This window comes from Zootoca vivipara, chromosome 9, assembly GCF_963506605.1.
Source record: "Zootoca vivipara chromosome 9, rZooViv1.1, whole genome shotgun sequence".
Lineage (NCBI taxonomy): Eukaryota > Metazoa > Chordata > Lepidosauria > Squamata > Lacertidae > Zootoca > Zootoca vivipara.
In genome coordinates this window covers 27680184-27706741 of record NC_083284.1, presented here as the reverse complement: position 1 = coordinate 27706741, position 26558 = coordinate 27680184, and the positions used below count along the sequence as shown (strand labels likewise).

At 40.1% G+C, this 26558-nt stretch overlaps 1 protein-coding gene, 1 long non-coding RNA gene and 1 other non-coding gene across 3 annotated transcripts in view; all 3 read right to left on the bottom strand.

Moving 5' to 3' along the window:
• Nucleotides 1-590: 590 nt before the first annotated feature.
• Nucleotides 591-2290, bottom strand: LOC118083833 (uncharacterized). The gene is made up of 2 exons (XR_004692438.2): nt 1942-2290; nt 591-930 (listed from the first exon to the last, which is right to left on the bottom strand). It is a non-coding gene; the product is annotated as an uncharacterized LOC118083833 (long non-coding RNA).
• Nucleotides 1650-1787, bottom strand: LOC118084599 (small nucleolar RNA SNORA24). Its single transcript, XR_004692521.1, has one exon. It is a non-coding gene; the product is annotated as a small nucleolar RNA SNORA24 (small nucleolar RNA).
• Nucleotides 2291-3791: 1501 nt separating the features above from the next.
• The window catches only part of LOC118083364 (bifunctional heparan sulfate N-deacetylase/N-sulfotransferase 3), a 75507-nt gene continuing 52740 nt past the window's right edge, over nt 3792-26558 (bottom strand). The window contains 7 exon segments of the mRNA XM_035111661.2: nt 3792-12168; nt 15017-15119; nt 20305-20414; nt 21286-21456; nt 22717-22891; nt 24886-25009; nt 25873-25969. Of these exon segments, the coding sequence (XP_034967552.2) occupies nt 12049-12168; nt 15017-15119; nt 20305-20414; nt 21286-21456; nt 22717-22891; nt 24886-25009; nt 25873-25969 (900 nt within the window). The 3' untranslated portion in view covers nt 3792-12048.

Here is a 26558-nt window from a genome sequence, read left to right as displayed (position 1 = left end):
ATCCGGCCCCTATGGCAGTATATTTCCTGGGGAAAAACCCTTAAAAAAGCTCAACAACTTCAGTTGGCCCTCATATATGTGCACTTCATCAAATCTGGCCCTTTGAAAAAAGTTTGTGCACCCCTGGCATAGAACTCTTTCAAAGCACTAGTGTATTGTTCTCTCATTTCATTCAAATTAACAGTCCAAACTCTGGGCAATATCATGTTGGCTGCTCTATGGATACACTCACCGCTGTCCATGCTGGCTAAGACTGAGGGAAGATCCATTCCCCCTTCTTTTCTCATCTGCCAATTTAAAATGGTAATTTTTTTGGGGGGGGGGGAGGTTAAATGAGAAATTGAGCAGAGGTGAGGCCCCTATCCCAAAGAAGTATGTGGAGACATATAAAATGGGAAAGCATTCAACTGCTTAGGCTCTGTTGTTACAGTATGGTACGGGAATGGGTTTTTGCAAATGATTTCAATGAAAAGTGTCTTTAGAGATTCCTATTTTGTAAAGCACCACACACACTGATGCACTTGTATCACCTACTCTTAAGTTTTTGGGATCAGCCAGGTTAAAACCAAGCAACTAAATTGGGAAAACAGTAAATTTCAAACCATTTTAATTTTATTGTATCAAAATTACAACATACGGTTACTCACATAAAAAATACAAATTGAGGATGCATTTTTCACAATTTACTCCACAGCAGTTAAAGTGCCTTTACAGTGGGAAACAAATCTTATACATTAATTTCAATTATTTAAACTGCACTCACTTGTAAATTTTTTAGCTTATAATAGCTTTGTTTGAGGCACTAAAGTTATTTATGTTTTCATTGCTGTAAACTGCCGAGAACAAGCATTTCACCACTACCCTGTTAACACACACACTTTTAGCAGAAGCACGTGCCACTTCCACTGCCCATCTTCAAACGGAAGTATCCTGCAGAAAGACAAAAAAGGATGCTAAGTTTTACAGCCACCACCAATATTTTATTGCAACAAATTTCTAAAGATGAAGGAAATTAATAAGTTAGATTGCACTAAATTACTTCTATAAACAATCAAGTTGTATCTAAATATTTTTCTGCAAATAGAAATAGCACTGCAAAAGACTAAGCAGCTGGTCAAATGCCACACTCCCATGGATACTAATTAAAGATGTCATGCATGCCTTCTTAGTTATCAGCTCTAATTTCAAACGCACTTTCACAGAATGTGCCGATTCTGAAGAGAGGGCTTTTGGAGTAACACTGGGAGAATGACCTTGAGACTCGCTTGTAAGAGCATAATTCCAATTTAAAACAACCCAAAGCCAGTTCAGTTAGAAGAGGATGGAGGCTCCCCAACAGAAGCTAAACTGCCGAAAACAGCAAGCTCAATACGACCGGTTTTTAGGCCAAGCAATGCTCCTTTTAAGTAAGGCGTGCCCAGCTGACTCCTACCCAATATTATCCTTGAAGCTTTCAGCACTTTGCAATAATTACAAAAAACTTAAAATTCTTAAATTTAATCTCACAACTGTGGGTAGCTTCAAAGCAGGCCACATTTGTACATTTACAAGGGGCAGATAGGTCTAATCGTTTTATGAAGGCGACCCCCCTCCCTTCCAGACGACGACGATGCCTCAGCCCGGGCCGCGAAGGCTTGCCCCTCCCGGAGGAATGCTGTTACTTGCCCTAGTCAGAGTCTCGCCCCAATTAAATGGTGCGAGCTATGCCAAGGGGCAAGGTGACGGTTTGCTCTACCATGAATAGGAAGGGATGCTGCCACGCTGGCAGGTCCCATGGAAGCATGGAGTTGCCCCTCCCCCCGCCCAGGCACGCGCTGTTTACCCAGTAGCCCCAGCGAGCGCACGAGGCGCGTTACTTGGAATTTGAACAGGACGCCAGGGCGCAAAAATGCCACCCTCAGCGCCTCAGATTCCCTTCGAAAAAAAAGTAAGTTGTCCTACCTGTAGCGCCCTTCGCTCTTCCTGTTCGGCGTTGCTAGGCCTCCCCCCGGCTTCCCCCTCCCGAAACAACTGCCTCCGTTTAAGCATCCCGACAGTTAAGGCGCATGCGCGATAGATGCCCTTCGCTCTCCTGAAGCATCTTACGCTCCGAGACTATGGGACGCTTCTCCTGCTAAAAGGAGGCGCGTACTCAGGAGAAACAACTACTACCGGTAGCCTTGCGCAGAAAAATAAGCACCCCCTCTACTTCTTTTCCCTTTCCCAACCCTCGCCCCGTCTAGGCCCAGGCCCAGGCCCAGGCCCACGATTCCTATTCTTCCAACTGCAGCCCAACCGCCGTCTCCGCTGCGCGTTCGAAAAGGAAGCAACGCGCGCCTCGCGAGCGCTTTTATAGTAGGGAGGAGGCCCCGCCCACTTCTCAGGCACGAGGATGGGGCTCGAGGGCCGGGCCAGTTGAGCCGTTGGTGCGAGGCGCGCGTGCGCACAGTCTCCCGCATTCGGTTGGGCGAGGTTTCAGTCTCACAAGTGCGCTTCGGGGAAGTCTGTGCCTTTAAAGCAAGCGGTTTAAATTGGCAAACTAGTCGTACTTGCATTGAGCTTTCTGAAACTACGTGAATAAACGTAGTGGGGCTGAGGCCACACACCTACCTCTACTTTCACAGAAGGTAGGGTAGTTTACTGGGGGAGGCGCGCTGCTGTTAAGCTAAAGCAATCGTTATCGCGAAAGCAACGTGTGAATGGGTTGTACGTGTGACGCAGCTGGCCTGTTAGTAGTTCTGAATTGATTTGTGAATTGGTGCCTTTACAGAAGAGTTCTTAGTTGTTTCCAAAGTAGTTCCCAATAACGAATCGGAGACAGATAACGTATTCGTTTTACTGTGCAGCGAGTTAAGCAAAACACATCGAGCCCCGTGAACCCGTTTCAGTTGTGGGGTGGGAAACCCATGATCTCTGTGTGATGTAATATGTGAAATAGTCTGGTACTAGAGAAATTCGTGCCATCAAACACATCCTAGTCAAGAGAAACATTAAAAAAACAGCGATCCTTTCGGGATACAGTACTGCAGTGTTTCCCAACCAGTGTGCCTCCAGATGTTTTGGGACTACAACTCCCATCATCCCTAGCTAGCAAGACCAGTGGTCAGGAATGATGGGAGTTGTAGTCCCAAAACATCTGGAGGCACACTGGTTGGGAAACACTGCAGTACTGTATACATTTAAACAAATAAACAATGATTGGTGGATGCTCCTGTACTTTTCAATCAATATACCGTACTCGGAAAACTTTAAACACTGATAAGTAGTAGGAAATAAATTTGGCCACTGGATGGTGCTTTTGCATCATAGCTTTGACCAAATATTGAGGGGAAATGTTTACATATTTAAATAATGCAGTTACTTTTTATGTATTAAATGCCTGTAATGTATATATTCCATATATGGAATGCAGTAATCAATAATTTACATTTTTTTGCTAGTCGCAACTTGCACCGAACCTGCTGCCCCAGCCTCCAGCAAGCCTCATGCTCCCCTCCCCCCCCACCATGCAAAAGCTGTGCTATGCTGGAGAGGGCATTCCAGAATGCGCATTACTGCTGGAAGGAGAGAGTTGCTAGTTGGGCATCCCTGCTTGAAAGTGCCCTGACTACCTTTATGCAGGAACATTCAACATCCTCCCTTGCCGGAGGGAAGGAAAAGGAGTTTGGGTGCAGGTGAGTAGAGAGTCCCTGTTTGAAGTGGGCTTGAAGGCCTTCAGGTAGGGAAGTCCAACAGGCACATTCTGTTTCCCCACCTTTACTGTACTGGGGAGCAGCAGGAAAGGATCGCCAGTTGAGACCTATGAGGCTAAGACTCTCCAGATGCCTTGGCTGTGCAACTGCCAAACAGCTTCCAACTTTCCTCGCATTTGAGGAGATGTTGAGGATCTGTCTACCTCTGCAGCTTCAGATTTGGAAGGTTTAGCACCTGGCTGTGCTTGTCAGAGGGAGGTACTGGTCATTAGCAGGGAGTTGGGCTAGATGATGCTTGTGGTCTTCCAACTCTATAGTTATGATTCTATGATTCATCAAGCTGAGCAGAATTATTGAAAATAGTGATGCCTTTTATTACTACAAAAAATATTCCATCTTTGCAAATCAGTTGTTGAGGCTGATGGTGTCATTAGTATACTAATCAATCCAAATTTATATGCCTTCCCCCCAGAATTTTGAGCAGTGTGTGTATTCCCCGAAGGCAAAGAGAGACTTGATGCACATATATGCTTTCTAGAATGTTGGGTTGTGACCCAAGTGCTTTAATAACAAGACTGATCATCACTGTTTGTAGAGGCTTTCTGAAAAGTTGATGAGCTGTAGGGATGGTTTCAGTTTCTGCTTTCATTCCAATTGATACTGGAAGCACTGCACTTTAACCAGAATTTTAAAGCTTAGTTCCATATATGTAGTCACATTAAGTGCTGCTGCAGACAAGCTATAATCTCTGGAGTTACACATATAATGTAGATGGTTTTAGCTATTTTTGTTTGTCTCTACTTAAAGCCAAACAGTTTGTTCAAGTTTTTATTTTTTTGCTTTTAGAATAAATTGAAGTGAATTCATTAGAATTTCTTAGCCCACTTGGATGTTCCAAGGGATACTCCATAGCCTCTGGTATTAATGGTGTTGAAGATTTAGACACAGATTGACTAAGTATATTGAAAAAGAAGTATATTGTCATGTATATCTCAAGTTGTTCCTGTTCTTCACTTCATATGTAATAAGCTGCCAGTCAGCTGTGAGCCTCACTTCTGCACTGATCACTTCTTCCTTTCATTTTTGTCACTGCTAAAATGTGGATGTGCCAAGGCTCTCCAACGACTTCTGCTGACTGTATGCTGCTCTCTCTTCTTCCCAACCCTATACTGCATATAACACCAATGTCTCACAACAAATGTAACTGAAGAACCTGAAGAAAGAGACAGTGCATGTGCTAAAGAAGAAAGGAGTGTGTAGCAGCCCCCAGTATTTAAAGAGCCCCACCCCATTGCATCATTAGAACCAGAACATAAACCTATGAAACTAGAAAAGAGCAAAAAATATCAATGTTTGGTGCAGATCCTAGGTACTGCACCCTCACTAAAAGAGACTGTATGGATGATTCACTAAATGATTGTAGGATGATGTGTGTACCTGAGCTTATGGCCTCAAATTCTCTTTATCTTATATGCTGCTTTATTACAACAACGATGACTAGACTACTGATCCTAAACTGAATACAGTGGAACCTCGGTTTATGAACACCTCGGTTTATGAATTTTCGGTTTACGAACGCCGCGGACCCATCTGGAACGGATTAATTCACTTTCCATTACTTTCAATGGGAAAGTTTGCTTCAGTTTATGAACGCTTCAGTATATGAACAGACTTCCGGAACCAATTACACCCATGCTTCAGTTTATGAACGCTTCAGTTTAAGTACTCCGCGGACCCGTCTGGAACGGATTAATCCACTTTCCATTACTTTCAATGGGAAAGTTTGCTTCAGTTTATGAACGCTTACTCCGCGGACCGTCTGGAACGGATTAATTCACTTTTCATTACTTTCAATGGGAAAGTTCGCTTCAGTTTATGAACGCTTCAGTTTATGAACAGACTTCCGGAACCAATTGTGTTCATAAACCGAGGTACCACTGTAGTTAGTTGCCCAACCACCCGCTCCAGAACCCACTGCTCTCAACTGATTCTCAACTGGAATTCAAACTCCCTTTCAAATCATCATCCAGTCATCACTCACTACCAGAATTCAAAAATCTCATTTTCCCCCTCCCACCTTAACATTCCCATAATAATTCTGATACAATTACTTTAATAACCCTATTACATTCAATATTTTATACACACTGCTCCCTATAACCATACTGTTAGAAGGACTTGAGCTTCCCATTCCTGGTTTCTAGGAAATGGGGGTGAGCAAACTGCAGGTTCTCCATCCCTGTTCTAAAAAGCAGGTGTCTTCCCCCAAATGATCCTGGGAATTGTAGTTTTGTTAGGGGTTCTGGGGATTGTAGGTCTGTGCGAGGGAAGCAACAATGTCACGAATAATTTCAGGGGAAGTCATGTGCTTTAAAGGCGCATTGGATGCTTTTTAAAACATAGCATCATAGAATTTTAGAGTTAGAAGGTATCCCAAGGGTCATCTAGTCCAACCCCCTGCAATGAACGAATCTCAACTAGATGATCCATGGCCGATGGCCATCCAAGCACTGCTTAAAAACCTCCAAGGAAGGAGAGTCACTGCTTCAGGCCCTAAGGGCCTCTGGAGCAGGAGAAAACAAGCTTGCTCCATCCTCCTTGTGAGAGCCCTTTAGACTTTAGTTATTGAAAGGGCTGCATGGTGCGGATCTCATATCAGTGTTATGAGAGTGTAAGCAACACATTTCTCCCCTTTCTCCACACTATGCAGAATTGCAATGGTAACCAGAAGGCTGGAGTTTGGAGTCCAGCCAGAGCTGGCTGTGGGCAGGATTCTTGCATTGCCGGGGGTTGGACTAGAAAATCCTTGGGATCCCTTCCAACCCTGCCATGCTATGATTATATCAAGCAGCTAAAGGAACAAAAAGATGCTTCTGAAACATTTGGGAATCATAGTAACACTCTCCCCACCAGTGGCTTCCAGCAAGAGCTTGCATCTTCCTTGGGAGAGAGACAGGCCAGAACAAAAGGGGGAAAGGCTTAGAGTTCAGGTAGGTGGAAATGCCAATTGAGTGCCCTACAGGATAGGAATGCTTCCTTCTTGTGTCCCCCACCCTCATGCGCCAGACAGATACTAGCTTGGCTGGAAGTCAGGCGCCTGCTGATTCCTCCATTATTATTTTTTGCAGGGAGGGAGCCTTTCCCCAACATATACTTTGTTCTAGCCAAATCCCTAGAGAGACGTGACAACCCTCAGGGACAGGGGCAGAGGGAAGGAAGGGTTCCTTGTGAAACACGTTTGGAGTATCTGTGGCTTCCAGCAAGTGCTTTTCAAAAGCATTGCTCCCTCTAACAGGGGAGGCTGAGCATAGCCATCACGGCTAGTTGCCTTTGATAGGCCTCTCCTCCATGCAATTGTCTAGCCCTCTTTGAAAGCCATCCCATCCAAGATGCTCTTGTGGTGCATCTGTTTCTCCTATGCTTCCTTGCTCCTGCAAGGAGACGACTATTGTAAGATCCTTTGAATTCCCTTGAAGCACAACTGATCAAAGGCAGGCAGATCTGTTAGCGTCTTGATAAAGATGTTCAAACGACAAAGGATGCTATTATACCCTGCAAGTGTCTCAGAAAAAGCTCCCAAGCTGATGGAGAAGAGAGCAGTTACGGTAAGTGGTCAGTGGGGCTCCAGGTTGCCGTTTCTGGATCCCACCACAGCTTCCAAGTTGGCAAAGAAATCAATGTCACAACAGTTTTTTCCTTGCACCACCTCCCCATGATCCCACGTGGGGCCTTCTCAGACATATGCTGTGTCTGAACCAGCAGATCCCACCAAACCAAGTAATCGAGGACCCAGTCAGAAAAGGAGTGTGTGCAGTCATACCAGAAATAATCAAAATAAACAGGTACTAGAAGTCATCCCAGAACTGGCCCTACTGAACACCTTCCAAGATAACAATGCCCACTCACACTAGAAAGAGCTCATAACCCACTGACAGCATACGATTCAACATGGCTAACTTAATCTGACAACACCCCTCACCCACGCACAAACAAATCCCACTGCAGTCAACCAAAGACGATCAACCACACCCCAACCTCTCACCACCAAGGAAACATAACAAGCAAAAGAAAGAGAACTTCTGCAAGTGACAATGACAAAAACCCCAAGCATACACTAAATAAAAGAACTTAAGCTTTGCCACCCCAGTCCTTCTCTCCCATCCCCTCCCCTGAGGAAGGACCAGAGATTGGAACGTTGGCCCAGAAGAGTAGGAGCGACATTGGGAAATGCTATTTAAAGTTAAATAGTAGTACAGTAAGTTGTTACAGTTTTAACAACTTACTACTCCTTAAGCAATATTTGCCATAGCAGAATAATGCCTCATACTAAGGAACAGCCCTTCCTCAGAGTGGAAAATTTAGGGTGGGGGTGCCACTGGAGAGTTCCCATTATTTGCCTTAAGGATTTTGTTCAATTGCACTGAAATAATATAAAAACCTGAACTGCCACACAGATTGTGGGTGAGAGCCCCAAACACCAATACTTCAACAAAAATCATTGGAAATCAGAAATTTGTATGGGAATTCCACGAATGTCTTTACTTATGACTTAATACAATTTGAGCAGGGCTTTTTTGATGCCAAGGAGAGACATAAATAATAATATAAAGAAGGAAGTTAAGAGCAGAGGCTATTAAGATGGACAAATGTACATAGGCTACATGATTTTTCATGAAAGACCCAGGCCGTGGAGATCAAGTAGTAGTAGATCTTCATCTGTGATATGGACTGCTTCTTTCTGAATGTAAATATCAGTAATAGATGGTGCAAAAAATTGCTGGACTGGATACATCCATGTGGCTTTGCTCATTTAACCATCCAGAGGTGTCGAACAAGTTGGCTCCCTAATGCCGCAAACCTGGAAGTAAGTGTTCCGGTTTGCAAACATTTTTCGGAAGCCGAATGTCTGACTCGGCTTCTGCTAGAGTGCAGGAAGCTTCTGCAGCCAATCAGAAGCCACACCTTGGTTTTCGAACAGTTTTGGGAGTCGAACGGGCTCCTGGAATGTATTAAGTTCAAGCACCAAGGTACCACTGCATTACTTTTAAGTGGAAATGGAGCCTTCTACATGCATTCTGTTACTGAGCTATGGCGGTTTCCTGTGCTGTGCTGTCAAAAACTAAATTGTTTAGAAAACACCAGGCTGTTCTCCCTCTCACTTTTAATAGTGAAAATGCTGGGCTTTCTTCAGTATGGTATATCACTGTTCTAAGTAACTTTTATTGACTTCTGTATTGCTTCCCTTTACAATACTGTTATACTATGGATGTGTAACTTGAAAAATTCTGCCATCAAAGATAGTAAAATGACAAGGCAGTAAAACAAAGATCCCTTCAGAATAATGTTATTCACATGGAAACAGCAGGCAACTTTAAAAAAAGAATCTCTGAGGCAGCTGTTTCTATGGTACGTTATAACATGATGTCAAACAGTAAAAGAAACTGCATTAGAATAAAGTCAATAGAAAGTGGAGAGACTGTTTTTTATCAGAGTTTATTGTTGCACAGCAGAAATCATGCCACTATCAGAATAATGTCTAGTTTTATTTTATTTTAAAAAAATTGAGAAAAACATTTCCAGCAATTTTCATTCAATGTGAATGAGAAGAATATTACATCTATAAACACTGAAATATCTATTTTATTCTTCCTGAGGAAGCTTCACATTTTCCAGCAATAATAAGGATAATCTGTACAATATATTTTGAATATTAGTTCCACTCCTCATTTTCTCATGTGTAGTACTGGGCAAATACTGCAGCAGAACCATGCGTAACTGCATGGGTTGCTTGGTTTACTTCATTGTTTGTTTCCCTTTTTGTGTGTGTTCCTTTAATAATGATGTCCTATAAATAATCACACTGTTGTTGTTTTTACTGACACAACTGTTTCAGATAGCCAACTTTCAAAATCACTTCCATGAGTTTTCACAATAACTATGTTAAAGTAAATATGTAAAGATTTATGCTGGACTATATTCTGGCATTTGTTTGTGCAGTCATTAAACAAGTAGGAGGTATAAAAAGCCTACCTGAATTTTTGGATTCTTCACAGTGCAGCCCTATACATATCTACTCAAAAGTAGCTCCATTGAGACTTACAGATAAGTGGGTATAGGATTGCAGCCTAAAACCAATACTTGGCTTCAGAAGATTGGTTGTGGTCATCAAATTATCTTTCAAGGACACTTGCCTGCCACTAAGGATCTTTCTTTGAGTAATGTCAAGCTTCTACTTATGTCAAGCAAAAGTTTGAAAACCAGTAGATTTGAGGAACCTATTATAGCTTTGTATGACAGGATAAGGAAGAAAGCAAGCACTCTTCTGCAGAGAATCCTTCACAGATGGAAAGGATACTGCATACATGTGGTTGTTCAGAAAAATTGTATATTTGTTCATAAAGTGGTAATGACAGAGATACAATCTGAGCTCTTGTTATTTCCATATTGAATAAAGGGGCCATTTGCACTCAGTTTATTGCTTTACTTAACAAAAAGGTAAGGAGTAGGACTAATGGCTTGCCTTAAAAGATTCCCTTATCAATGTAGTGCTTCCTAAATCGGGGGGGGGGGGCTCCAAGCACATTTAAGCATGTGAGCAGTTTTCCATTAAAATAATTCGGACTGAACAGTGCTTAACCTTGGCTGGGTGATGCTACATCCAGTAAACCGAACTGAAAATAATGGTGCATAATTACTGTCTTATATCTAATATTTTGATATATTTGGTTAGAGATCTAGCCATTTAGTTTCAAAGTACCCTGAGCCAAATATCAATAGAGTAAACTTGGTTCATAATATTGTCTAGCTTTGCTACACATTTAGTCATCATAGTGTTGTAAAATATTAATTATCAGAGCTACATGCTTTCAGAAATTTCATCATCAGTTTTTAAGTTAACTGTGTTCATAATTTTTTAGGCCAGCAGCATAATGTTCATTGCTTAAAAAATAAATTTGAATAATTTTTTGTATTAACTTAACTGCAGATATTCCCTCCAAATGTATTTCCATAGCTTGTGAATCTGTTCATTTTGAAAATACTAAAGCAATGCATAATATAGTACCTAAGAAATCCAAAGTATGTAGAACACGTAAATAAAGCAAATCAGATATGAGTATGCTACTTGCCACTTTCTCTGCCTGATATAGGACTAGTGAATCAGTGGAAACTTTTCCAATTTTAGGCAGGAGGAGGGGAAGTTGGGATGGGAAATCGGCTTAGCTAATGGCAAAAGACTGACCAAAAAAGGATATGAATTTTTTTTAAAAAAAAATACAATTATTTCACTGACATGATTTTTTATTCCTGCAAACCTAAAAAAATATTTTACAAGTTTGGATTTAATTCTTTTGGAATTATTTGCTTCAACAACATAAGGGTTTTTGTTTGTGGTATCCAAGTGAAACAATCAAAGCCTTGTAAAATATGCCTAAGTATTTTTCCTGCACTGGCCAAAGACCCTGATCCAGTAAAAGGTGAATAGAATGTGTAAGACTGTGATTTGGGAGAATCTTCTGTACTTCAGGAAAATCTTAAATATCTAGAAGCCCTGGTTGGACATGCACTTCTGATGCTGTTCTACAAGTAGAGCATCTGCAGCACTTTTTCCATCCATCATCTGTTCAGGAAGGGACAGGTTCCCCAATGCTCCAGCAACTCCCAGTTCAATGAATTGAGGTGAAAAGATTCAGCCATTCAACTCAAATACATAATATCATTTCTTTGAATACTATGATGCATTCCCCACATATGTTGTTTTCCTAAATGACATAAACTGACTTTTAAAAAAACCTAGTTTAGTGCTTTGAATCAGATTGCAAAGGGGGAATACATCTGGCATTTTGTGCTACGTATTTTCTCATTTTAAAAAAGACACAGCATTGTAATCAAACAATAAGAAACTTCAGCAGGCAGACAGTGGGTTACAGAACTGACATGAGACACAATATTCTTAAACTGATATGAATACAATATATAAAATTGTAAATATTTATTATGATTTTGGACAGTTGTATATTGTTGTTTTTGAAACTTAGGCCAGTTGCTTTTTATTTCCACCTTTGCACACCAAGTTATAGGCACAACCCACTAGAAGTTCTCTTGTGCCAGCCCCATTGAAATAAGTGGGAGCTGGCCCATATGACCTTCCCTATGTAACCTCCATGAAACCAGAAATTGTAATGAAATACCATGCACTTCCAGAGACACAAGTGCACCCCCTTTCACAGTCCACTTGCCAGCATATGGCACAAGCCTTACATTTTTGTTCTCTTGAAGAGACAGATTTCCCAACAGCTTTCTTGTAGCTACTAGAGACTTTAGGTCTGATTATACTTGGAGTGAAGAAGAGCTCTCTCTAGAAGCTTTACCCCGAATGCTATCTCACTTTTTGTAGCTCCTGTCTCAGCCATGATGGAAGGGGTTGTCCCAACTTGTGTAGAAGCTTTGAGAGTTCCACATTGTGATCTCTGTAGTAGCTTGACAGAAAAACCCTGCACTGTGGGACACAAAAGCCAACATTTTATTTAGGGAAATACTATAGTGTCTATAATATTTTTGTCTTCCAATTTACTTTATCTTGATCTGAACTCAATCAATTTTTTTGTAAATTACATTTGGAACTAAGTATCAGCATTTGAATTACTTAAGACACAGGCAATTTAATCTAGGCACCCCCAAACTTCGGCCCTCCAGACGTTTTGGACTACAAATCCCATCATCCCTGACCACTGGTCCTCTTAGCTAGGGATCATGGGAGTTGTAGGCCAAATCATCTGGAGGGCCGTAGTTTGGGGATGCCTGATTTAATCCATCTAATGGCACTACCAGTGGCAGAGCAAGCCGATCAGGTGCCTGGGGTGGCGCATGTGCCCAGCGCCCAGGGTTGGGCCAGCCGCCCACAGGGCGGGGCGAGCCAGGGCAGAACGCTCCACGGGGCCTCCAAGAGTCTGCCTGCCTCCTCCCACTCAGCTGCCCTATACCTGAGGGGGGAGGCGGCAGGTGGACCGTATGACGCAGTGCGGAGCCTGTGGGTGCCTAAGCCACCGCATCACTCCCTGGAGAGATGCGTGGCTTAAGCACGCTGCAGGCCCTGCGGTGAGTGCCACCCGGCATTCTGCCACACACACCCTTAGTGGTGACACCCAGGGCAGACCACCCCTACCACACCCCGTTTCCTCCACCCCTGGACACTACACAGAAAAATGTTTCCTGCACACACAGCTTCCATTTCCAGCAGTTGGAGCTGCACTTGCAGAACCTTTTCCAAAAGCTTAAGGCAGTATTGGAGTCTCTGAGAGGGAGACCTAAGGGCTACAAGATTTGTTACCAAAGAGATCCAACCCTCCCATGCCTTCTCTGTGAGACTACAATTGTTCTCTAATGCTAGCGAGTCCTGTTTCCACAACAACCTCTCAAGATTGTACAAACTATGCTGGTCCTGGAGCTAGACAGGTGGTCCTTCAGATGCCACTGGACTATGATTTCCAAGCCCCTGCCCATTGCCATGTTGGCTGGGGCTGTGGGAGTTGGAGTCCAAAGGTTTGGGGGAATCCCCAGAACAGATGTATGGAGCTTGGGGGAGAACAGAGGGAGAGGTAGTTCTGTTGTGCCAGAAGTACAAATGGAACTACTTCGTTGGATACTGCCCCAACAATATTTGGAGGGGCACATGTTTGACTCCTATTTTAGAGGATAACACATTTGTACTATGAGTGTAATCTTAATCCTGCATCACCCTTCCCCTACTTTTCCTGATTGTGACTGTAGGGTGGTTCAAGACTAACTCACATTTAATGATCTTGAGTATGCACCTGATAGAGGGGAAAGCATTTTAACGTGTGGTAGTATATTTCACTTATCCTGGATCATTTTAGTAGTCCTAAACCAGGAGTAGCTGAGTAATGCTGTCCACATATCATTGACTACAGCAACAGCCCCAGTTATGGCCAAAGGTTAAGAATGATGGGAACTGTAATTCACCAACATCTGGGGGGGGGTACTATATTGGCTCCCTGTCCTAAGCAATCACAGATCTTTTGTCCACGTTACTAGGTTAAATAGTAGTAATGGATCTAGCTTGATTGCCTAGAGTCCCTAGACCCTAATCTAGTTTTAGAGTATTGAAACAATTCCAGTGTCTTTCCTTAATTTGTGGAGCCATTCTACCTAGTCAATAAAAATCTATGTGATATTGTGTAAGATATTCTCTACACGGTAGTGAGCTTTATTGTAAAACCATGTTTGTGAATAAAAACTAAAAGTCTCCCACCCCTCACTGATCACACTTTAATCATTTATGAATAAATGAGAACGTTTATCCAATTATTTGTAAATATACAACATAAAAGATCTTTCAATGAATCAATTTCTTAAGGACAGCAGTATGCAATACTGATATAGGTCTGATCTGGGATGAAGAATGCATTAGGGCATGGGCTGCCCTATCAAGGAGAAAACAGAATTGCCTCTGACATTGTAACTTTAAGAACTGTAATTTTAAAAACTTGTGACTGAGCTTGTTTTCCCCCCTCTTCCCTCATTCCTTTTCCCCCTGATGTGCCATGTCTTTTTATATTGTGAGCCTGAGGACAGGGGGCCGTCTTAGAACCAATTGTAAGCTGCTTTCAGAGTCTTTTTGGCTAAAGGGGAAAGTATAAATGCTGTAACTAAGTAAACATTTTTCATTTTTTTCCCAACAACCTGCAAGACTGAGATCTGAAATATGAGGTAGTTTTCCAGAAGCTTTGTATTTAGGATGATTTATGTGTAGTAGTTACCCCTAATGGTGTATCTATGATGTTAAGTCAAGCATTCAATGAGCAAATTTCCCCCTGTGCCTTGTGTCTGTGTTTGTGACCCTGAAATCCTTATCCTCTGCCCCTCCCTGGTGCTTGAATCCTAAAGTCCAATCAAGGCTCCACCTCATGCATATAAGTGTTCATATCTTCATTTGAGAAACAGGACTTGTGCCCCTGATTCCTAACAAATTTAGGAATAAATTAACTAAATTTAGGATAAATTTAATTAAAATTCTGGTCCTTTTCAAGTAATACAAAAATCTGAATAATCAAGACATTGCATATGACAATAACCTTTGTGTGCTTTTGCTGAGAGGCTTAGTTCTCAATAAAAATATGCTAATTTTTACAACAATCCATATGGATTAATTGCAAATGAAGTAAATGGCATACTGGGTACATTACAATTCAACCTAAGTTATTTTAAGTCCCATTCATTTTAAGGAAAGAGTTAAGTATGAACTTAAGGTTTCTTTCACTGAAATCACTCTGAAGTATGTTATGTTTGGCAGGATCTTATCCACAGCGCAACTGATAAGAGTTTACCTCAGAATCCATTGGAGGGTACTTTCTGCCTTTGCTCTTTCCAAGACATTTTGTTTTTCCTTCTTCCAAGAGTTGACACCAGAAGCCCTTGTGTGAGTCAAACCTGAAACATATAATGCCTTTAGATACAATGAATAACATCATTCTGCGCGTGGAAGAAAAAGTGAAACACAAGCCATATTGCATTGTTGCCTTAGCTCCATAAACTGAGAGCTAGTTCATATGTTGACCTCTAAATGAAGCATCACTAATGGACTCATGCACTGCCACCACATGCTGCTGAAGCATTTCCTTGCTGCAGCCTCAAAGAAAGGTGACACCACTGAGCACTCAGCATCTTTTATATGGACAATAATGGTAACATGTCCATTAGTTTCTTGGACTTTGATCTAATTTCATGAGGTGCAGTCTTTCAAAAATGGTGCTGTGTGGTCCCCTGCAAATGCATTGTGGAATTTCTTTTTGTATGTAAAAAAGGACAGTTTAGCTGTCAAAAGATGCATTACAAGAATATTCAAATAGAAGTACTGTTCCTTTAGAATACTGAGCCCCATTGACTGTTGGATTTTTTGAATAGTCAAGTTACTTTATAGCCGGTCTAATGTAAATACTGTCTGTTTAAGAGAAACAGGTGCCGGTGTTTCTGTTAATTGCTCACAGGCGTGGGCTCTGCTTCTTGTATATAAGGCTCTGCCAGAAAGCCTTCTGTATCTCTTAGTTAGATCTTTTCAGTTTGATTCATCTCTTAGTAGATCACTCTCTCAGTTGTTCTCAGTTTAAGAGATTCCCAGTTGAATCTTAGTATGAGAGTTGCTTAGTTATAATGCTAGTTTGCTGTTAATTCTCAGGTAGTTTAATGGGAGTTTTGTGGGAGGTTTGGAAAGTGGGTAGGTAACATTGCTAAGAGAGAAAGCATTTATCTTTAGTTTAAAGTCTCTTTAGAGTCAGTTAGTTTTTCAGTTAAAGAAACCCAACCGTTTGTATTTTCATCTGCATACTTTTACAAGTGTGCAGCTAGTAAGGGGTTTCATATAAGGGAGATAATACCCTACGCTCTTGGTGGTGTTTTCTTAGCCAGGTCAACTTCTGACTGCGTATACTCTGTGTGAAGCGTACTTTAAAGGGCCGCTGTAAAACTGGGATATATGATTTAGGTTAAGCAGGTTTCAATATCCAGTTTTCTCCAATACTATTATTATCATATATATATTCTCAATATTAACATCTCTGTAGTGTGGAAGTCATTGCAATATTCTTCCTTCACAGACCATGAGTGTAACATGAGAAATCCCAGGTTCAACGTGAGGAACCCATGTGATGGCTCCCCCTGTGCCATCCATGTCCGTTTTCTGGGAGGGACAATGTTTGCATGAATATAAGAAGAGTCTTGCTAGATAAGATCAAAAGCTTATCTAATACAATGTTCTGTTCTCACAGTGGCCAGCCAAATGCTTATGGCAAGCCATCAAGCAGGACATGAATGCAATAGTGCTCATGCTTGGGTACCCCAGAACTGGTTTTCAGAGACATACTGCATCTGATACACGAAGTAAGATAAGGCCATTATGACTAGTAGTTAATTAATAGTACTGTATCTGCCATGAATTTGTTTAGTTCTTTTAAAAAGTCCGTTTTCACTACAACTTGTGAGGAGGAGCAGTAGCTCGAGCTGCTTCTGTGTGGCCTGGAGTTTTTCATTTTACTTTTGCAGGGCAGAAAAATGTATCTTTAAATATTTATTCAAATTAATATATTCTGTTCTGAAAGAAATGCTGGGGTAGCTCAGTTTACTAACTGTAAGCGTATGAAACTCTTACTCTCAGAACTGTGGGTTGGAGCCCCACGTTGGGCAACAGATTCCTGAATTGCAGAGGGTTGGACTAGATGGCCCCCTGGTCCCTTCCAATTCTTCAATTCTATGATACGGTGAATGGAAAAAAATTAATACTAGTCATATTTCCAGGATAGGTTGTCTGTATAGTTGTATGGAAAATGCATCCAGAAGACAAAAATGTATCGAGGAGTTAGTGGTCTAACACAGAGCCCTTCCTGCCTCTGTTCCTTCCCCCTCTTGCTCCTGTTAAGTTCTTTGATGGTGTGAGAATAGTCTTTAATGTCCTGAGAAAGTTGGGAGGAGGTGAAGCCCCCCCCCACAACTGCCTTAATCAGTTGTGGAGGAGAATGCTGGGTACCATCTTTGATGTTGGACATTGTTTTGAGAAAGTGAGACATTGAGAGAGGGTGGCTAATGGATGATTTGCACGTAGCCAGTCTTGGAAGCCACAGAGGCTATCTATAAAATTGGGCGGTTTAGGCAGAGTTTATTGGAAGCTCGTGCATGGACTGATCGGCTGCAGGGCCGTCCAAACTGAGGCTACCTCGGGGAGTCACTTCACCGCTTCTTGAGGGCTTCCAAGTGGCAGGTTGAAGTGCTTGCTTGGTATGTATACACTGCTTGCTGTTTTAGAATAAAATCTTTAATCTTCTCACTCGTGTATTTTTTATTGCTTCTCAATCTAATTTTAAAAGAACCACCTTGCCTTTGGCAAGACAACAGTCAGTCAATCAATCAGTCAATCAATAAAAGTTTACATAATAACTTATTCATGGATTTAAACCATAGGTAGCATGGAAGCAGAACCCGAAAGAGTCAGTTGCACTTTTGGACAAGAGCAGGAGAGTCCCTGGCTGCACCATGCTGTGTTTCACACTATGCTTTAGGCTTAGTATATTTATTTATCAAATCGTTTAATGGGTGGAGCAACCCTATTAGATCAGAAGGGGTAAGAAGCCAGGAGGGAGAATGGGGCAGAGGAACCACCCAGTTCATACCCCTGTAGAGCTTGTGTGCGGAGAGTGGAAGGTAGACAACAGTGTCCCTTTTTCCTACTTTCCACTTGCAGTTTCCTCCTCTCTTGGTTTCAGTGAGAGGGAAAATAAGTACACCAACCCTAGGGCTGATGTGCCCACCCCCCACTTCCAGTTGGGTGAATGTGAAAGGTTGGGTGAATGTGAAAGGTCCACCAGATCCAAAGTCTCTCCTGACGAACATGATTTGTTTGCCCTCTGCACCAGCAGAGAACAAGGGAGGCATTCTTGCAAAGTTGTGGCACCTCTTTTTCTAGAAAAATAGGACTGAGTATAATGTATTAATTAAAAAGGGAAAAAAAACTTTAAAAAGTACTAATACCCACTATAAAATACAGGTTTACCCCAAGGCACAGGCTGGATTAATGTGGCACAGTAGTGCACAATAGAGGGGCACTATGTCATACTCTGGACTTCATATGTGACACACTTGTCCCAAAATATTGGGTGATGGTGGTTTAAGCAAAGATTAATATTCACCAGCTTATATAAACTGAATGGAAAAAGAAAAGAAGACGTCCAAGGTTAAATAAATTCAGAGTGTACCTTTATGAGAGCTGTATCAGATCATTTAAGTGAACAAGTAACCTTAAATAGAAATCTTAACAAATCATTGTTCGCAAACAAGAGTAGACACGAAAAAAAAGCATGCGCTGGAATTAGATGCAGATTGGAATAATTCACAGCATGCAGGTCAAGCGGTATGGTGTAAAAGAGGCTGAAAGCTCAATAGAATTACTCTAGGGGTGAATTTGATCCATTATGTCTTTACAATGCACTTGACTTTATCTCATGGAAGATAAAGTCGGGGTTTTTTGTCACATACTCCACAAAAAAGAACAGCACAATTGACTAAGCGGCGTTAAATAGAGAACTGTCTGGGAATGAACACTATTCTTTTTTGAGAGCTTCTTATGAAAACAGACAATGGGATTTCATACAAAAGAGCAGACTAAGGTTATCAATCTCATTTTAAGGGCAAGTGAATAAATGTTTGAATCAAAATGGTTTGTGTACATGACTATTTATTATATACATGACTATTTATTATATCCCTGACACTGGCATTGTTGTGCCTTTCTAACCAAATAAAAAGAAAAGCAGCTTCTGTCCTTCCTGCTTATGGATAGTGAATATTTTGCTGCTGAGCAAAGAGGTGGAAAGGCGTTCCACTTTTTACCCATTCAAAAGCAGAACCAATTTATAGAAAACAGTCCTTGTTTTTTCTGTCTGGTGTCTTGACTGTTCTAAAGTGGTTCACTATATGCATGTTTAAAGTAAGATTTACAGAAATAGTTTTCTTCCCAGTGGTTGTGTACAGCGAACAGGATTATTGTGAATTAGTTGGGTTGTTCCCACCTCCACTTCTGAAAGAAAATTGTGATATCATGAGGGCATGTATGAGTACATATTTATCCATGGGAATTAAATGCGGGGAGGCTTTAATAAAACCACATATTTCTAAAATCAGAAACAGTGAGCTGGTTCAGATGATCATGTCTTGACTTAATAAGCCAATTTGTTTTGTGAACCAGCTTTCTGCCTGTGTGTGCTGACCCTTTGCATGGGTTGTAAATTAAACAAATTAAAGCAAATTAAAAAGGCTCAAATCAACCACAATTTCTTGTTTCTTCTGAACCAGGAAGTTTGGAACAAGCCAGAATTCTAAAACTTGGTATTTAGCAAGTCACCAGGTATCAGTAGATAGCAAGTGCACAGAATTCCATGCCAGTGAGTTAGTGAGAGACGGGCTGGATTTCTCCATCTCTTCTCTGCCAGTCTGAGGTGGAAGGAAAGTCACAATTCCTCAGCTTTGTCCCTCTCTGTCAACACAGTTGGCAGAGAGGTTGGCTTTCATATACTGCACATGGAGGAGGCTTTCCCTCCTCTGGCTAGCATGAAATCAGTCCACTAGCCCCTTAAAGGTAAAGGTAAAGGGACCCCTGACCATTAGGTCCAGTCGTGACTGACTCTGGGGTTGCGGCGTTTATCTCGCGTTATTGGCCGAGGAAGCCGGCGTACAGCTTCCAGGTCATGTGGCCAGCATGACAAAGCCGCTTCTGGCAAACCAGAGCAGCACACGGAAACGCCCCACTAGCCCCTTAGTAGGCTAGTACAAAAACAACAAGGTGAACAACAAGGACAAGGCTGTCTTCAATCATGGTTTGAAGCTGAGTCAAACTTACTCAATAGGTGGCAACCATTTGCTCCCTAGTTCAAACAAAATGGGAAGCTATGGTTACTTATGGACTTCCTACTTTAATTACAACTTATGTGAAGAGACTGTGCATAGGCAAAATGCTTACTCATATCTTGGCTTGTTAATCTAAGATATTATTGTCCAAACTGGCTCCTTATTGCAGTTCTTACTTTTATCTTATTATGCAAATCGTGTTAAATAAATCAATGAATTAACTCACGTTAGGGCTTCTGAGTAATTATAATGAGGAGTAACTCCCAGAAACTTCTGCACTTCGTCCATCACGATAGCTGGATCATTTCTCAGCTGCTGTCCATCAATAATTAGTAACTGGGGGTTGGAAAAGTCAACTATGAATACTGTATTTAAAATTCATTATATGTCAGACTTCAAACATTTTTTCACATACGCAAAGCTCAGTCTTTAAGAGGAACTGAGGTGCCCCGGGGATCAGTAATAAATCCATTCATATTTATCACCACTTTTAATGATCTAGGAGTGAGGTAAATGGCTCACTAATGAAATCTGAAATGATATTAAATTGGAAGCTGCTTGGAATACTAGTGATGGTAGAGAAATAAAGATCTTGACCCAGATAAATTAGAATTATGGTTTTCCCTGAAAAATGCTATCAAATGTAGCTTTGAAAACAAAAGCAAAATATAAAACATATGCATGTTTATCTTCTTTTTCTTAATATTCAGTGTGGTGACAGTTAAACCGGAAACAATTATTTGGGTGTGTGCCATACTTTAATTGCTTGTTATCCTCTTGGACCACTATGAATGAGCATGGGGTTCTAGGAGGTAAAGCAGCTGGGTTATTTTCAAGTTGATTGACCATGTGAGTCACTTACCCTATGAATCAGGCAGCACCTTAGCAGGAAACCGCAAAACAACAGCAACAAAGATATTGGCAGTGACTTATCACATGAAACCTCATTTAGCAGGCCCTGCCTGTCACTACTACGCTCATAGTGGGACTTAAGACAGGACAGAAAGTGAAAGAAACTTAATACTGCAGTACATCATGCCAATAAATGTATGGGTTGTACTATTCTTCTAACTTTTAGGGGGGAAGAAACCCCTGGATATTTGTGGTATCCAGAAAGGCTCAGACAGTTGCCAAAATGATTTTGAAACAGCAGCCTACCATGAAGATCAACATTTCACAAGGTAGTAGAGAAGGAGTAAATATTTACCTGATAAGGTGGAAAGTAAGTTAGCCATCTTTCTATATGGGTAGCATACCATCCAGGTACTAGACATTTCTTTTGAAGCGCCTTAAGCTCTGCTGAAGCATGATGTCCAGCACTGATCACTTGATAGAAGGTAAACTTTAGAGCTGCAGGGTCTTTGTGTGATCGCTGGTGCTGGAGGGGAAAATGTTGAAGTAATGCAAATGGAAAGCAGAGTGGCCAGCTTCTACTCTTAAAAGGATACTCCTTTAATTTTAATTGCTTGACAGTGCTAAATGGTAAATTTTATAGAAACTGGACAGATGAAATATATGATAAACTAATTCCAGTAAGGATACATTGCTGATTACTTTGAGTAAAACACTAATAGGGTATGCACAGAATAACCAATATATATATATATATATATATATATATATATATATATATATATATATATATATATATATATATATGTTAATTACCTCACTTTAATTTCCCATGTAAAAGTGGGAAGAAGCTAACACTAACATTTTTCCTTGATTGCTTTTAGATCTAACCAATTTGATGAGCTACTTTGTTGAGAAATGACCATATTTGGGTTCTAGGAGGGTACAATTAGTCCTTTACCCAGGGACTTGAATATAGGTTTAGCAGTAGTAATGTTATTCTTATTAATGATAAAAATAAAATATTTTAGAAACAGCATCTCAGCAATGAGAAACAACATGTAGTATGACTATACCAATGACTGCCTATGCCAATGACAGTCAGATCACTCTGTTCCTTGGACTATTATTGTTAAGAAGCTTGGCAGCTAGAAAACCTGTGCAGTTGTCTATACAGTTAGTAATAAGGCAATAGAAGCTTGAGGGGCAGGCAGGCCAGAGACAACCATTGACTCTTGTAGGACACATCCAGTCTTCAGCTGAAGCAGTCTGTTGCTGCTTGTCACACCACACCAAAGCTCAGTACCTGGAATCTTCAAGTAGGATTAGTAAAGGCACTGTTCTGAGACCCTGAAGAGCTAGATGGACCAATAATCTGAACTGATACAAGGCAGCTTTCTAAATTTATAGGACAGTATTGAATTCTATAAAAAACTAGCTATAAGGGGGAAAAATCATAATAGAAAAGTATATTATAATAAACTTATGAGAATTAAAAGAATGGATCACCAGTCTTCACCAGCAGTCCAATCCAAACCTATAGATTAAGCAGTGATGCTGAAATCTTAATCCCATTTATGTAGGAATAAACACACTGAAATAAATGGGGCTTATTTATGAGTAGTCATAGGTACCTGGGATTGTGTGGTGACTTGCTAAGAAAGGCTTAATTCAAATAATGCTTTGTCCTTCAAAATAAAATAGAGGTGCATATGCTAAAACAAGCAACCCAAAATTATTTATCGTATATTAATCTAGAACCTGAATTAATTCTTAAGTCTTCTACCTGATACCAGGAGTATGCTCGATCTGATGGATCAATGAGAATGGTGATGATTTTTGCCTTGGGAATCAAAGAAGCTGCTCGTTTAGGGGCGTCTTCAGAATGGAAATAGTTGGCACTCTTCTCAAAAAGGAAGTCTGTAGTGATGTTGGAAGGTGCAGGAAAGAATTCCATATACCTACAGAAAAAGATTATGTTCCTTAGAACAGTTTAGAAGTTGTAAGCAATATGCAGAAAGGAACTTATTTTGAGCACATTAAAAAAAATCAAAGACAAGCTTTATCTGTTATATTTTGTAATATGTTAAGCCAATCTGTCATTGTCAAATAGAAGCAACCAAATGTTTGCACTTGCCTGCTAAACGGTATTTCCTAATTAGATAAATGAGAAGTTTAGAAACTTTCCAACCACACACCTGGAATCACATTTTATCAAGGTTTTGGAGCAGGAACATTTGTTGATGTGATCTGGCCAGAAGCTGCAGCCATTCTGATCAGTGGCCTTTGATTCAGGCTTTTGTGGTAGAAAAACAAGACTGCTATGAGTTCTGACATCTCTCAAACCTAGTTAGAGTGAAAAGCATATACAACTGCCTGGGAATCAATACAACTACCTTCCATGTCTGCTTTCAGCACTGTGAGCATATTGATTCACAGACAATGCTATATGTTGTCCCTATAACTAGCCTTGCTAAATGTTAGAGTCCATGAAGACAGTCTGTCCAGGGAAACAACATTTGAGAAATGTCAACATTTTGTGCCCCCCCAATAATGCATCTTATTTTCTTCTTAACAACACTGTACAATACTATCAACAGAAGTGCTTCATGGAGGCTGTTCTTACTTGTTTCAGTTCATATGATGATCAGATTTACAAAAATGGAAGAATCTGAACAAACTGTGTGTGACAAACTGTGTGTGAGTCAGTCAGCAGCAAGCATTTTAGCTGACTAACCAAATAGACATGTGGTATTTATTAACTACAAACCACCTGTTGGACTTAATAATAAAAATCTGTTGCAAAAATAAAACCAATATGGCATTAGTTATTCTAAGAAAGAAGACTACTCTCATAGAATCAGCATCAATGTGTGAGAACAGAGTTCCATGAGAAAACCTGCTGGAGTGGATCTTTTCTGGGATTGGTCCATCAGGCAAAATATCCTGATGCAAGACTGGGGCCCTCTCTTCAATGATTATTTTCTCACTACTCTCTACATGGTATCAACAAACCTTCCCTCACTGTTAACATTATGGTTAATTAGAATATTATGGTTAAGTAGAATAATATGAATAGAATAATATGATATTATGGTTAAGTAGAAGACAGTGGACACAATCCAAGAGGAAGTTCATTTATGCCAATAAAAGGATTACTTTTGCAGAGAACCCATTCATTTTAATGAGACGTGAACATGAAAATGTCCTACAAGATTTCCCTCTTGCACATGTGAGGAGTAAAACACAAAGATGTCTAAAATTACTGCTAAACTGGCTATTTATTCCCCAGCTTGTTGTTTAACGCTGTGCCTGAAGCTGGAGGTAAAGGGAAGTCAGATGGTTTCAAAGAGGGAGAAAAAAAGGAAGTGTTATGGTTAAGCCAGGCTCAACTATGTTCCTCTAAAAGTATGTGGGATGGTTATAGATTCACCTGAAAATATGTGGGCTGGCATTCCGCTACATTTTGAGTAGCCATATGCAGCAGCATGTTTAGGAAGATCAGCTTTTATGAAAGTGAACAGAAACCTCTAAAGAGACATGGAAGAAACACAGCAGTGGCTCTTTTTAAATTGCTACTTGCTACCTTAGTAAAGAATAGAATGTTGGTAGACTTAGAATTGTACCTGCTAGCTAATACCCCATTTCCATTGAAGGCACAATTAAATAACGTGACAAATTGTAATTAAACTTCTCTATCTTTGTATAATCAGAAGTATCTAATTGTTTGAAATGTACAGTACCACTATTTCCCAATAGCTGTGGTAAAATAAGGGAAGAAATCACAGGTGGCATTTCTTGTATTTGTAATTGATGCTACATTATTTGCACACACTTAATTTTTAGAATAGTAAAAGTTATTTTAGTCTGCATAAACAACCTCACATTGGTAATGCCATTTTTGTATTGTGCACAATATAGAAATTTTGAGATTTATACTAGTAACCCATCTTACCAATCAATCCCCCTGTGGTAGTTATTTCTATTAAAGAACTGTACCTCCTCAAAGGTTTTGGGGCTGGGGGAGTTACTAATGATGGATGGATGCATAATCAGGAACAAATACAAAGCTGTTGTACCTGCAAAGAGAATAAAATCCAAGAGTTGAGACAAGACAGGACATTCCATCAACAGGATCCTAATTTTATACAACATCCTCAATTAATCATCCTCAATTATATCAGCAACAAACTTTTAAAAACATGTCTAAAATGCATGCAAAACTTTCTTCAATGAACAAAAAGTACTTGTCTTTTAAAAGTTTTCTTGGATCAATGCTCAATTGAAATTTATTTAAGTAGTAACTGTATCTATACTGAGAACACCTGAGATTTCATTCACTTACATTGCAGAAGATGCACTGGTTTATTGTTTTATTTAAATTTATATACCACTTTTCCATAAAAAATGTGCTCAAAGTAGCTCACAATAGAACAAAAATGCAAATCAATAGAACATTACAATAACAATCAAATATGAAATAAATTCAAAACATAACATGACAATCCAGCAAATAACAGTTTGATTATATTAACATTGTAACACTTTAGAGTAATCAATCATAAAACAAACTCAATTGTTGAAACATCAATTAAAAACAAACACAGTAAGCATTCAAATACAACTTAATGCCAACAATAAAAATAAAGGAAAGCAAATGTTCCTGCTCAAAATAAACAAGTATAAAAAATTGGTGTATGCTGGTATTTGGGTTATGTGTGGAAGAACACAACTCTAAATAAATATTTTTGGTTTTATACAATCACTTATAATTTAACAGCCATTTTGGAGTAGACAGTAATAATGTTGGGGCAGGGTCTATGAATCAAACAGCCTTGTGCTCTGTTGGTTCATAGAAGCTGCAGTGTAGATAAGCCTGAGTTCATCATTGTTGCTCCTAGCTAATATTTTCTTCTACCAAGCCAATTCAAGAAGCCCTTACCAGTTTTCTGGGGTCCAATAACCAGGAATTTTGGTAACCGATCACAGGTTTTTTCTTTTGACCAGATATCTCTGTGTCGCTTGTCATCACAAGGATTCTAAGTTAAGGAAAAAGAAATATTTCATTATTATTATTATTATTATTATTATTATTATTATTATTATTGCTATTAGTCAACAGTAGCTAAATTGTCTAGTTTACATATTATGTTGCAAGATACATTTTAATTTCTAAAAGTTAAAATTTTTAAATTTAATTTTTGAATGATGAATATAAAATAAGTATTACTGCTAGGAATCATGTTTCCTTATTATAATCTAATAGCACAATCCTATGGAATCAGCACTGAGTGCAAATAAGCTTATTCCCAAGTAAGTGTGTATAGGATTGTAGCCTTAATTTATGTTTATCTAGTTTCAGTGCTAAAATAGTGTATATTTATTCTATTCATAATATCTGGTACCACCATGTGGGCCATTTTTGGGCAAGTGGATGGGGACATCCACTTGTCAATAACCTGACATCACAGGATGATTCAAACTTCAACATAAGGATTTAGGCAAACATAAGGCACCATTCCCCTGGATCACTGCCTTTTCGTGGCGAAGGGGCTTGAATAACTCCAATAAGCTACGAGCTATGCTGTGCAGGGCCACCAAAGACAGACAGGTCATAGCCGAGAGTTT